Consider the following 12838-nt stretch of genomic DNA (forward strand, 5'->3'; position numbering starts at 1 on the left):
CTTTGGCTCCATCCCCACCTTGGGAAGTTGAGTTAATGTAGGCCGTCTCAATTTTGTCCCTTGATTTGGAAAGAGGCCACCTTCGGATCAATACCAGTACTATGTTGGATCAAGCATATGTGTCCTACCGTAGCAGATGTCAGGTTCCCAACATTGGGACCATGTTGCCAGTTTAAAATGAAGTTGCACAAGCATTTCTCCTCTCCACTCTCAAAATTGGTGCTCTTTATGTTGTACCTATGATAGCAAATTACCAAAAAATTAAGCTTAGAAAATATGAAATTAATGGTTAATTAACCCTATAATGCCCTCTAAATTAGGATTCTTAGGGATTCTTTTCATCCTCTTTTTGTCCTTATTTCCTACAAGGACTTCATATATACCTTTTCCACAATGGCGTCGTAGAAGCAAAGATCATCCTCTGCAAAGGCATGAGAAGCACAAATTGTCATGCACCCCACAAACTTAATGCACTCATTGTCCTGAAGCTGTAGGGACACCTTTCGGAATCTCCATCCAAAGCTCTCAACATCGTCAAGATTCATAAATTCAGCAGCCTTGAAGAAATCATCATAGTCGGCAGAAAAGCGCTCATACTTGATAATCAGAGTTTTACCATGGAGGAGTAAACGGATGGCATACCAAGCATCATCATCAGCTTGAAATTCAAGGGGGAATTGCTGTGAAGATAGGGTGGAGGTAGATTTTCGAGGTGCCATTTTGTATATACTAAGAGGGAGAAAGATGAAGAGGGGGCAAAACCTGGGAGAGAAAGAGGAAGAGAGAGATTAATGGAAAGTTTTTGTTTGTTTGTTTGTTCCTTCTTTGAAGCTTTACCAAATAGGCACAATAATGACATGGATTATGTAGATTGTATTTTATGATATTTAAATCATAGAATTAAATTAGCGGTGTACTAAATGAGAAGCTAAATCTTTTTAGAAATAATGAAAATGAAAATTCATTGAGATAATTATTTAATTGCTTCAATAATACAAGAGACTGGGGCACCCTTCCAAACCTTGATAGAAAATTATCCATTTTTCAATCTAAAATTGAGCAAGCCAAATTAGCATTTCTCATTCCCATCCCAAACAATTAAAAGGAAAAACGATCTCCTCCTATTTTTTTATCAATTAAACAAAGAGAACAATAATGATAATGGTAGTACATGCAACAAAAATAACAATAGAAAAGGTAAACATATCTATAAATTTGGATAAGATGAAACTTAAATTTGGAGTGAGATTTGGGAAAGCGACAATAGCAATGATATAAAAGAGAACAAGAAAATTACATTCAGAATGAGATTTGCAAACTTTAGTGAAAATAATTGAGAGCATTAAGGTAAACATACCTATTCTATAATATCCAACCCCTAGCCCAAGGATGACAAAATTACAATACCCCTAATATTCTAACCAAAATATAGATATATAACATGGAGGTATGATATATAAAAAGGGATAAAAATCATCAAAATCTCCACAAAACATCATTGAAAAACCCTCAAACATATTTAAGGAAAATATCAACATGACTATTGGAGCTTACTAGTATTGTTTACGGCGGTAACTTTTGATCTTCAATGGCTAGTTTGACATCCAACACCCAATTTGTCCTCCAATGACTAGTATGACATTCAATGGCTAGTTTAACCTCTTAATTTGACATCCAACAGCTGATTTTGATGCCCAAATTCATATAAATAAAGCCCCTCTCTTATTCTTCTCTCATTTAACTCTCATTTCTCATGTTTCCCCCATTTGGCTTCCTTGCCTAGTTTTCCTCTTAATTCTTTTCATCTCCCTCTCTCTCTCACCCACTCAAAAAGTTACTAATCTTCTAATCTTAATTGACTGATTATATAACATTTGTTTTTATTATTTTACTTCATTCAATTTATTGCATAACAATCTAGTTATCATATCATATAACATACCATATTAAGATGCATTTTACAAGTTTTACTTCCATATTAATATTTAATATTCACTTTGAAATTCATAATTGTGATTATGGCACATTATATTATTAACCAATCACATTAACTTTATTAGTATATCTTATTTTAGTGAAAAAAAAATGAATTTTAATTTATATGTTATTGATTGTTTCATTATTTATTTCAAAATTTTATCCAAAATTTCATATTTTGAGGTCAAAATCTTTCATATTTTTTATCAACATCAATATCGATATCAATATTTGCATTGATATCTTTTTTGGCCGTTTTGGCAGTGGGTGTATAGGTTTTGTATACGTTGAGTCGCTTTTTTGGCACCTCTTTTTATATTAGATCTTTTCTTACCTATCAAAAAAAAAATATTTGCATTGATATCGACATTTTCACTCTTGGTCTAGCCCCCAAGAAAAGGGGGTCCTTGGAGGGAGCAAGCTAGCTTTGTGGGTCATTGTGCCAAGCAAAAAAGAACAACAAAAGTGGTAGCAAATTCAATAATAACATATGAGTTGACAAGATGACAGGAAGAGGAATAAATTGATTTAGTTTATGGTGAGACATAGGAAACTAACAAGGGTGATAAAAGAAAAAAGAAATCAAATTGAGTGTGGTTTTGCAAGTTTAGATGTACTAGGTAAAATTGTAATATATCTAGTTATACAAGTGATCTTATATAGTACCCTTAGTCAAAATCCAAGCGCAATTACTCTCAACATGTTGATTGTGGAGTAGGGGAGAGCCAGAGCCTGAGATTTCTCTCACTACTTATACACATAAAAGATACTTCCTTTGTTTCTCTTTCCCTTCATACTTTCCCTGATAAAACATGACTCCTGGATCCAGTGCATGTTGCCAATCCAAGAGGATCAGCGAGAACTCAGACACCTTTTTTGTGTATCCCACAACATGAGCAGAACAAGTATTAAGAGACACAACAGAGAGAATCCAATGAACACGTGCTGACTTGATTGGAAGTACCATATTACAGCAGTTGTTAAACCAAACAGAAAATGAGCAATTACCTCAATGCAGGAACGTTTGGTTAAGACAAAACTTGAAATGTTTAATCTTTCACTTGCAGCTCGCAGCTGAGCCAAACAGCTCAGAATTTTCTTCCTCCAAAGCTAGGTGATTTTTCAGTTTCTCTTGACTGTTTTTGAATTCCATGAATGAATCCCTGAGCTGCTTAGCTCTCTGGTATTCATCACTACTCGAATGGACAATCTTTAACCCAATGCCTCTTCTAATATTTCTATTCTGCAAATTGTATATGTCAAAATTAGTGACTGATGAAATAGAGGTTGAGGTCAACCATTGAGACTAATGCAAAACCCAATTAAGTGGTGACCAGAAATATTTAATTGAAAAAGTGTTAGAATAAAAAGAATGGAATTTGTTTAGCATAGACATTAAAAGAGTTTTCTGGAGGAGCCAATAACATTTTATCTTCATCCAGGCCAGTCAGTGGCAGAGGCAAAGGCAAAATAGAACAAATTTATTATAATTATTTTTTTTTTTGGGGGGGGGGGGGGAGGTGAGCTAGGGGCAATTGTCTATCTGAAATGAAAATTTAGCTTCATGATTAGGCCTTTTTTGCCTTTAGATCAGAGAGCCTGGGTTCAAACATAACTTGAAGTAACATGTTGTTTCATTTTTTCTGGGGGGGCACTTGCCCCATCTGGGCACATGCTGGCTCTGCAAGTGAGGCCAGTCCTGAAGAGCAAATAAGAACACATTGCCAAGGGTAAACATGCTGTCCATTTCATTATACAGCTAATCTAGGATAGTGGTAAACCATGGCCTATGATGATGAGCAACAAGGTAATACCAAAAGATGCAGTACAATGGGAATGCAACAGCACAGCGAGGATTTCCTCTATCAATACAACTTTAACCCTTCACCTACTACAAATTAAGAATAATATAATGATACAGAACTTACCCCAGATCTTGGTAGCAAGAGCCTGGTCAATGTTCCCAATCTTGGTACTTTATCAGTTATCACCCATGGCCTGAAGACAATGAACAAAGTGTTAAATTGATTGGAAAAGCTAAATCATAGGCAGTTTATTATCAGAAGGATCAAAAGTGCAAGTATGAGCCACTTGTAGAAGCTAAAACACTCAACAATGTGGTAGGAGAGTGACATAAGATTCTAAAACCACAACTAATTCGGCAAAATATAAGTCTTAAATGCTATACTGAACATATCTACAATTCTCAAACAATAGTGAATTCAGTTCATCTAATATGCATAGCCTAAACCTTCTCCCCAGTACTATAATGAGTAACTAATTTTTTTTCTTAAAATAATCCCTGATACAGAAGTGTACAGCAATGATATAGTGTCTGAGAAAAAGAAACATGGAAGGGCAATATATAACCAACTCTGTCAACTTTAGCTAAAACATCAAGCCCCATATACTTCTATTTCTTTCATCTAGAACTAAACACTTATTTTGTTTTTTGATATGAAGAAAATTTGATGATGGAAAACTATATAAAGAATTTCTATAGCTAGTATAGAAAACGAGGAAAATTTATAATAGGAAAATTATTTCAAGTAAATTTTTCTCAGCTATAATCAAACAGAACAAGAAGGAAACGACAAGTACTCATTAATCTAAGATGAAGCAACAAAAATGCAAATTGGTTATAAGAAGAGGTAGGTGGCACCTTTAAATTCAAGAAGAGTCATTGAAAAAGTGAAGCAAGCAAGTTACATATATGAGCAGGAAACGGTAATGAATTGTAGAATATGTACAGAAACTGACATGGAGAGCACCAATACATGCATGAGAACAATACACCTCAATCAATAGATTAGCTCAAGAAGTGTTAGTATGATGGACAAAAGAAGATACAACTAATACAAAAGGGTTAAAGTTTTAATGAATTGAAGGGCATCAAAATAAAGCAATCCAAAACATACATCTGGTGAGTGATGAGTACGGCTTCCATTCAATTTGATCAAAAAACATTGTAGATGAGACAATCAATTCCTTGAAAAAACATTAAGCTCTAAACCAACAATTAAAACCCTTCCAAGATTAGAAATAGTAATATTGTGATGCATAAATAAGACAGAGATGCAGCAAACATATACCTTCCTCTTGAGGATATAATGATTTGATTAGGATCACACAAAAAATCCCTTAACTGCTTAAGTTCTTCTTTGTCATTTCCCATGACAACTGCCCATGTATATGACTTTAATAACAAACTCTGATAAATGTACACTTCAGGTGATATATGTATTTTTTCACGTATGAAGCCTGCAATATTTGCTGACGATAATTCTTCCTCCAAATTTTCAATTACTATAACATATTGTCCAAAAAGTTCTTCCATGCTATTGAGAGCATTCCCGAGGTTGCCAATTTCTTCGATATTTCTCATAAAAGAACTCCCCACCAGATATTTATCGTCAATCACTTTGTGAAGATTGCTAATCCTCCCTGATATTAAGGAAAGGAGGGAGAAAAAATGAGAAAAAATATAGATAATTAAAACTAGGCCATGAAATCTTGTAGCATTGTAATATGATAAAATAATTTCTGCTTGCTGTTTTTGTGTGTAACTAATTGAACTAATTAACAGATATGCATGAATAGGAAAAGCTTTAAAATATAATGATAAATTGCCTAAAAGGAATATAAGGAAAGAGTACGTGAGGCTAAATCCAAGGCTTAATATGACCTGCATCACAAGCTAGGTGCCATGCATGTATGATAGAACAAAAAGACCTGTACGAACTGGCCAGCATAAAGAAATGAAAGGTAGAGACCTAGACAATATTAAGGATTTTAAAGGTCAGGATCAGTGAGCCAAAGATATACAATGATGATGTATAAATAATAGGCGGAAGAAGAGAAAAGGAAAAAAATCAAGGAGACGAGCAACCCGAGTTGTCGGGCTTAAAGCTCTCTAGGATTGAAGATTAATTTATCGCATGCAGGAACAAACCTTCAAAAGAACCTCCCTTGTTTTCACACTGCTGCAAATAACGAGTTTCCTACAAACAGGCAGAGGAAGTATAAATGCTACAGGATTATACAAACAAAACCATGTGCAGTTTGGTTCAAACTTTTCACAGCATGTAACAACATATCCTATACCTTGAGTCTCTGTTCACAAAGTGGTGACACACCCGGATTCAAGAAATGGATTCTACTTTGACCTGTATCACCTGCACCTGCTGCAGCATCATGTCTAGAAGTTGAAGCAGGACAAAATGAGGTCTTTCCAATTATCTCCATTGACCTCTCCAGGAAAGAATCCACTTTTGGATCAGTGTCTGCAGTAAATTGGAGGAGGCAAATGTCTGCAGCTCTGCAACATGTCAAATTCCCTGCACTGGGACCATGCAGCCAGTGAAGCAAAAAGTTGCAGCAGCATACCTCTATTCCATTTTCAAATGTGTGATCTTGACGCTCCACCTATCAAACAAACCGAAAATGAAGTCACAAAAGAGGAAATATATCAATTAAAAACAAATACTCAAAACATGAAGTTTTCTCAAAAATAGAAAGTTTGGGCGTCGAACTGCTCAAAATACAAGTTTCATACAACACCAGGCCAAGCAGTTGTCAAATTAGACCAATTACCTCGTTCTTAGAGAACATTTGAGACGGGGAAAAAAGCTTTCTAATGCTTGAATAGTGTTTTCACTTTTAAGAATCCAGAAAATCATTTCAAGTAATTACAATCACTTCATAGGTGATTATTTCAAAAATCATTTTTTTTTGGTAATATAATACGTTATTCTTAAACAGAAAATGCAAGATTTAGACCTAATAGACCTATCAGTAATGAAAATGTCGGGCGTTTTCATCAGTACTATCCTTGCAGTGCGGTGAAAGAAATATCACTACCAGCGTAAAGACTCACTTTCTCAAACAAATTTTCAGACGAAAATTGAATCAACTTTTTAATCAAAAACATCTAGCCAAGAAAACGAAACGATATAGATAAAAGCCTTTCTTTTATTGCTGTGATTTCTCGGCAACCAAACAGGGAATTAGAAGAAGCTCAAAAAGCGAGACAATGCCGAGAGATTGAAACAACCTCTTCGATGATGGCCTCGTAGAATCGAACATCATCGTATCCCGAGCGACAAGCAGCTAAAACCCTCATGCATGGCACAACCTTCTGACACTCGTCGTCCTGAAGCTGCAGAGACGACGGGCGAAACCGCCGCGCGAAACTTTCGAGGTCGTCAAGAGTCGTGAAGTGAGTGGGCTTGAAGACTTCGTGGTCGTCGGAGGATAAGAGGCAGTAGTTGACGGTGAGAGCGTCATCGTTAAGCTCCAACAGCACGTTGTACCAGGCACCGTCGTCGGCCTGGAATTCGAATTTGGAGAGAGGTGGAGCAACGACGGAGCTAGGGTTTGAGGAGGCCATTCTCTCACAGAAGAATAGAAGACGAGCAAAGGTTCTTTCAGAAAGGGAATTTCAAAGGTTTGGCGCTATTTGGTGCTTGTAAACTGCTAGAGAGAGAGACTGCTGTGCTGACTGCTGGCAGAGAGTGATAGAAAAAAGAGAGAAGAAAATATTGTAATTTGTATGTCTCCATCTCTTATAAGCATTAAGTGATTTTAAAAAATTAAATATTTAATTTTTGATCATATTCTAATTTTTTTTAATCTACAGATATCATTTTTCTTCATATTTTTTAGTACTTTACTACTACCAAATGTAATTTAATTATTTTTTTCACATTATTTTATGGCAAGAAGATTGTTTTTTTAATATATTTTTTTATTTTCTTAAATGCTTTTCAAAAACCAAACGTGATATGAGTTTTTTATTTTTTTTTTTGGTTTCTTATAATAAATTGGGAAAATAAGAGAAATAGAAAAATTAATATTAATTGCATTCATCTTATGGCTTCATGCCCATTAAAAAAAAGAACTTTTTTTTGGGAAAAAAAAAATTGTTTAATCGGACCTGGCCATGGCCCAAGTATGATATTGATGGGCCGTCTACTGTAAATGAGAATCACGCCAAGCCCACAACAAGCTAAGACCAACATCAAAACATTCCCACCGTGAAGTCCAGAAATCTGACCCAAATCCTTCTTGCCAAACAATTTGACTAGGAGTCTCAACATCATTCAAGACCCATGTGTAAACAGCTTAATTTAACCTCATTATCCACTCAACATATTCATGCTTAAGAATTTTATTGAATACAGTGATCCACTCCAATGCAGGTTTGGACACAAAACCTTACTGTATAATAAACTCAAAAAGGAGTTAAGGGAAGGAGGATCATATGGCTGTGATAATAGTTAACTTCATCTGCTGCCAGTTACAACAAGGAGGCTCTCTTGAACTCATACAGAGATATCTTTACCGAAAAGTCCAGTTATGCCACTCCTGGGGTCCTTCTGTTTGACAATTGATTCCCCGACCAAAATCTGCAAGGGTGGATTACGAAATGCCCATGTCGTTAGCGTTAGAATCCATTATAAACACAAAGAAGCATAGGTGTATGTGTTTTTAGCTTGTGTAAGCATGCATGGCACGAGATGCAATTTATCCAAATCAGCTTGGCTTGGTTCCACCTCAAAATAAGACTTGCAATGGAATTGGATGGGTCCATGTCAAAATAAGAAACTCAAAATCCAAAGAAGACCTCATTATCTTGTTGGGTTTTTGAGAGAAGCACATGTTTGCAGTAAAGATTTCATGCATGATCTCTTTTTCAAACTGATCATCAGCAGAAAGGGTGATTGTTTCATGGACATGCTCATAAAGAAGACCGTATTATCTTGTTGGGTTTTTGATATTGAAATGAGAAATCACTTTCCAGTAAGATTTATATTTTCCATTCAAAATTAAAAATCTCTTTTCATTTAGCAGAGATAAGAAACTTACTGCTTTAACACCAGCTTCTTGTACATAAGCAACATCAGCAGGAGTGAACAGCCCAGACTCCCCGACAACCTGAAGATCCGGAATTAAAACTAAGTGAAGGGAACAAGATGAATTCTTTCCTTCACACAAGAAGCATAGCATGCACAAGCAAATAATGTATACGGTTTACTGGATGATTATGAATAAAAGAAAGTCACTCACAATTATATCTTTTTGACGGATTATTTCACCACGTTCTCCTTCAAGAAGCTTCTTTGTGTTGCTAATATCAACCTCAAATGTTGCTGGTGAACAAAGCAAACACAAAACTTGTCGGTCATTTATAATGATTGAAGCAAGGCATATGGGTGGCAGGTGCAGGCTTTATTTGCTGCCCTGCCCAGCCAGCACAAACCAACAAACCAAACACAACCAAGACCCTCATTTTTTTTTACTTCCTGTTGCCTACATAGCTAAGATGGTAATAGTATCACTCCACAAAGGGAACATACATTCTGCATCCCCTCTAAAGAAGGAACAATCAATCAATATCTCCTTATCAATGTGAATGCATCAACTTTCATGCGGAAAATAATCTAATAAAAATCTTCAGCACTTTTGGATTAACAGGAAGCACATTTTGCAAAGTGCTGTGCTTAAAGCAGGAGAAAAGAAGAAGAACTAGTCTTCACCCCATAAAATTTAGATGAAAAAAACAAATAAATAAGGAGAAGACACAAATTAGAAGCAAAGTAGCACACAATCATATATTTAAACAAAAGGCAAGTTTCATACAGTAAGCCATTCTTTATAAAAGCTAGGGTGGCCTTACCAAGGTTACGGTTATTGATGCCAATAAGTTCAATCCCTTCTATTCCAAGAACACGATCCATTTCTCTCTCATCATGTACCTTGAGGGGATCAAGTACAGAAATGACAACTAGATATAAAATTAATCCAGATCAAGAGTGGTTGCAACCACAAGTTTTTCTAAATTTCAATCTAAACTAATAAAAATGGAACGGAACTAGGATTGAAAAAAGATGGGAAAAAGACTAGACCAATTAGAGTCCAAAATTTTAAAAACAAGTATCAAAAACCTTGGCATTAACTAAACAAATATGTTTCATTTCATACATTTTCAGTTTCTGCAGTCATTAGACTCATTATGGAAATAACAACTAAGACAGAAGTAGCATTCATACCTCAACAAGTGCTGCCAACCCAAGCATCTTGCAAATCTTAGTCATGTATCTGATGTCAAGATCAGGTAAAACAGCAGCAATTAGAAGAATTGCATCTGCCCCTTTGGTTCGAGCATAGTAGATTTGCCATGCATCTACGACAAATTCTTTGCACAGCAGAGGGCACTACATTTGAGCCTTGTGTTAGAAGCACAACTTTAAAAAAAAACCATTCTATAGAAGCATGTGGATAAATTATAAATAATAGATTGAGGAGTGGAGAACAATTTAGAAGAGCAGACCTTTACTCCGGCATTTCGTATCAACTCCAGATTTTCAAAGCTTCCCTTGAATAACATAAAGCAAAAGAAAATAAAGGTGGTTAGGGAAAAAAGCTTACTTCTATATCCAATATCCAACTGCTTACCACCAATAAGGTAATGAAATCTGGTGATATTAAGTTAGAAAGAGAACTGCCAAATTATTACCTTAAAATACTTCTCATCAGTCAAAACACTAAGACAAGCTGCTCCACCTTTCTCATAGGCTCGGGCAATTTCAACCTATCACAACAAATATTAAGAAAAATGACAAACCCACAGGACAATAGAGAAAAGGAGATATAAATGAATTAAGGGGGAAACAACCATCATAGACCCTGGATATGGTAGTCAACTTCTTTTATGAAGCCTTCCAATGGACAGGAATGCTACTGAACTAATCGATGAATTAAATAACATAAATAGAATTCACCACCTCTCATGTTATAGAATAAGAGTTGTAGTTTTCAAGATTTGATTCTCCTCTGAAGCTCATTACACTGTAGTTCTAGTTGAGTACTATTAGCCTATCGATTTTTACATGAGTTCCAGTACAGAAAAGCAAACTGTCTAAAGATCAAGACACAGAAATCAATCTTCTGGCTGCTAGAGGAATTATATGGAACAATAAACAAGGCACTGCAACATTTTAATACGTTGGCATGTTGTAATAGATATGTTCTACAAAACTAATTTAGTCCTCAGCCCACTGATATAGGATGACAAGAAGCATATTTACCGGATCAAAATCCTCTCTCAGGATTCCTCTGCTTGGAGAAGCCTTTTTCACTTCAGCAATTAAACCAGGAAACCCAGTCCGGAGATTGGAAGCCCTAAGAGCCGCAATGAAATCTCTATTGGGAGGGGCATTCTCAAGAGCTTTCTTCAGCATACCGAGAGGCTTTCTCTCTTTCAACTGAAAAGCAAAATTCAAGGGCATTAGAGGGCGCACGTCAAAATACATCACAAAAAAACAAATAACAAAAGGTTTGAGAAACAGAGAAAGAGAACCTGTGAGACTTCCTTGTCCTTGTTCCATACAATTTCTTCCAAAATGTTACGAGGAGTGTTACCCTCATTCTGTAACCGAAACTCAAAAGGGCCCACATAATGCAATGGTGGACCAGTTGGTGGTCTTCTCCTGATTCTTATACCCTGGGTAGCTGCTATTTCATCTTGGAACCTCCCCACTTCCCACTCCTTAATTTTGAGAGCATTTTCCTGTGAATCACTCAGTGGGGAAACCGTGGCGGATCCATCCTTGGATTCAGACTACAAAAAACCCATCAGAATAAGAATAGATTCGAGTTCCAAAAAAATCGGTTTAACACTCAAACATTGCAGATTCAATAAACTCTTTACTCGATTTACTGAGAGGCCAGCAACTCCAAATCCACAGTATCATTGCTTCACACACCAATGGATTTGGACTTGAAATCAATTGCCTTCACGCCGACCCAAGGGAAGAAAACCCACAAAAAGGTGAGATTTTCTGAGTTTCTCAGAATTGTAATGCCATTTCTGTCCTACCAAACGTACACTGAATCTAGACTAGAACCAGTTTCAAACATCGATAAAACCTACCTTGAAGAACATCCATTTGTTTGACTAAAAAACCAAACGAGAAAAAACCATAGCTATCAACTAGAGCATACAAGAAAATGCAGCTGAACAGGAACAGCAAAATTGAAAAACAGAATCCAAAAAAACAAAATCAAATCAGAAAGTCAACAAAAAAAAAAACCCAAATACCCCGCATAAAAATCAACGACAAAACAACAAAAACCCAAAGGGATTCAATTGGGAACCTGCTGAGCACGAACACAGGCAACAGAAAGTTTCTTGCTTTTCTGCACTTCCATACGAGTCCCTGAAATCGAGAACTTGGGTTTGTGATTTGGAGCCGAAACGGTCGGAACCAAAACCCTAGGCGTTGCTCTCAATGAAAACAACCCCTCCATTTGCTTCCAATTCTTATTCCAGTGAAGAATAGAAACCCAGAAAATAAAAATGGCGACTGAAAGGGGATTGGACTGTTATTTAAGGAACGGTGAACAGCTGTCCGTTGGGTTGGTCAGGTATGATTTGATATTTACTTAAATACAGCCCACCCAGGAATTTCATTATTTTCAAAAAAATATAGGAGAGATTATTGCTGGTGTCCTTTCAAGAGAAAAATCTGATAAAATCTTCAAGGATGATTTATCATTGCTAATTTTTCCTAATTAAAGAGAATTCAAAAGGACACGTGGTAATTTTCAATATGATTGCTGAGATCTTTTTCCATATTCAGAATTAATACTCATATATAGTCTGGTATCCTCCTGTTTTCTAATATTCATATTGGTGAGAATCATGTGGGTTTTCATGGATTCAATTATTCATGTGGCCAAGTGGCGGCTGTTGGTTGGTGAAAACCCACGTGTTTTTCATGGGAAATCGTGTTTTTCGTTTTTTGAGAAAATCTGATTAATTTTGGGCATCCCACTTGATGAAAAAGTATACACTGAA

The 12838-nt window shown here is 36.0% G+C and overlaps 3 protein-coding genes across 6 annotated transcripts; all 3 read right to left on the bottom strand.

Annotated features, from left to right (window-relative positions):
- Positions 1–47: 47 nt before the first annotated feature.
- LOC109123474 (uncharacterized) lies at positions 48–719 on the bottom strand. Its single transcript, XM_019223387.1, has 2 exons — positions 367–719; positions 48–237 (listed from the first exon to the last, which is right to left on the bottom strand). The coding sequence occupies exons 1-2, from the start codon at positions 717–719 to the stop codon at positions 48–50; spliced, it is 543 nt and encodes a 180-aa protein (XP_019078932.1).
- Positions 670–7537, bottom strand: LOC104880930 (uncharacterized). 3 transcript variants are annotated; one of them, XM_010659186.3, is made up of 7 exons: positions 7031–7537; positions 6082–6402; positions 5930–5978; positions 5070–5421; positions 3906–3975; positions 2986–3220; positions 670–762 (listed from the first exon to the last, which is right to left on the bottom strand). In XM_010659186.3, exons 1-6 carry the CDS (start codon positions 7364–7366, stop codon positions 3035–3037), a joined length of 1314 nt encoding a protein of 437 aa, XP_010657488.1. In that variant the 5' UTR covers positions 7367–7537; the 3' UTR covers positions 670–762; positions 2986–3034. The 3 variants fall into 3 exon arrangements, with proteins under 3 accessions (XP_010657488.1, XP_010657489.1, XP_010657487.1); XM_010659187.3 differs by lacking the exon at positions 670–762 and adding an exon at positions 2565–2848; XM_010659185.3 differs by lacking the exon at positions 670–762 and having other exon boundaries at positions 2565–3220.
- A 537-nt stretch (positions 7538–8074) lies between these two features.
- LOC100251045 (indole-3-glycerol phosphate synthase, chloroplastic) lies at positions 8075–12633 on the bottom strand. 2 transcript variants are annotated; one of them, XM_002265239.5, is made up of 10 exons: positions 12136–12633; positions 11339–11599; positions 11067–11243; positions 10496–10570; positions 10310–10354; positions 10029–10193; positions 9656–9734; positions 9046–9128; positions 8845–8913; positions 8075–8384 (listed from the first exon to the last, which is right to left on the bottom strand). In XM_002265239.5, the coding sequence occupies exons 1-10, from the start codon at positions 12286–12288 to the stop codon at positions 8301–8303; spliced, it is 1191 nt and encodes a 396-aa protein (XP_002265275.1). In that variant the 5' UTR covers positions 12289–12633; the 3' UTR covers positions 8075–8300. The 2 variants fall into 2 exon arrangements, with proteins under 2 accessions (XP_002265275.1, XP_059597050.1); XM_059741067.1 differs by having other exon boundaries at positions 8075–8913; positions 12136–12549.
- Between the last annotated feature and the right edge of the window lie 205 nt (positions 12634–12838).

Source organism: Vitis vinifera, chromosome 12 (assembly GCF_030704535.1).
Source record: "Vitis vinifera cultivar Pinot Noir 40024 chromosome 12, ASM3070453v1".
Classification (NCBI taxonomy): Eukaryota; Viridiplantae; Streptophyta; class Magnoliopsida; order Vitales; family Vitaceae; genus Vitis; species Vitis vinifera.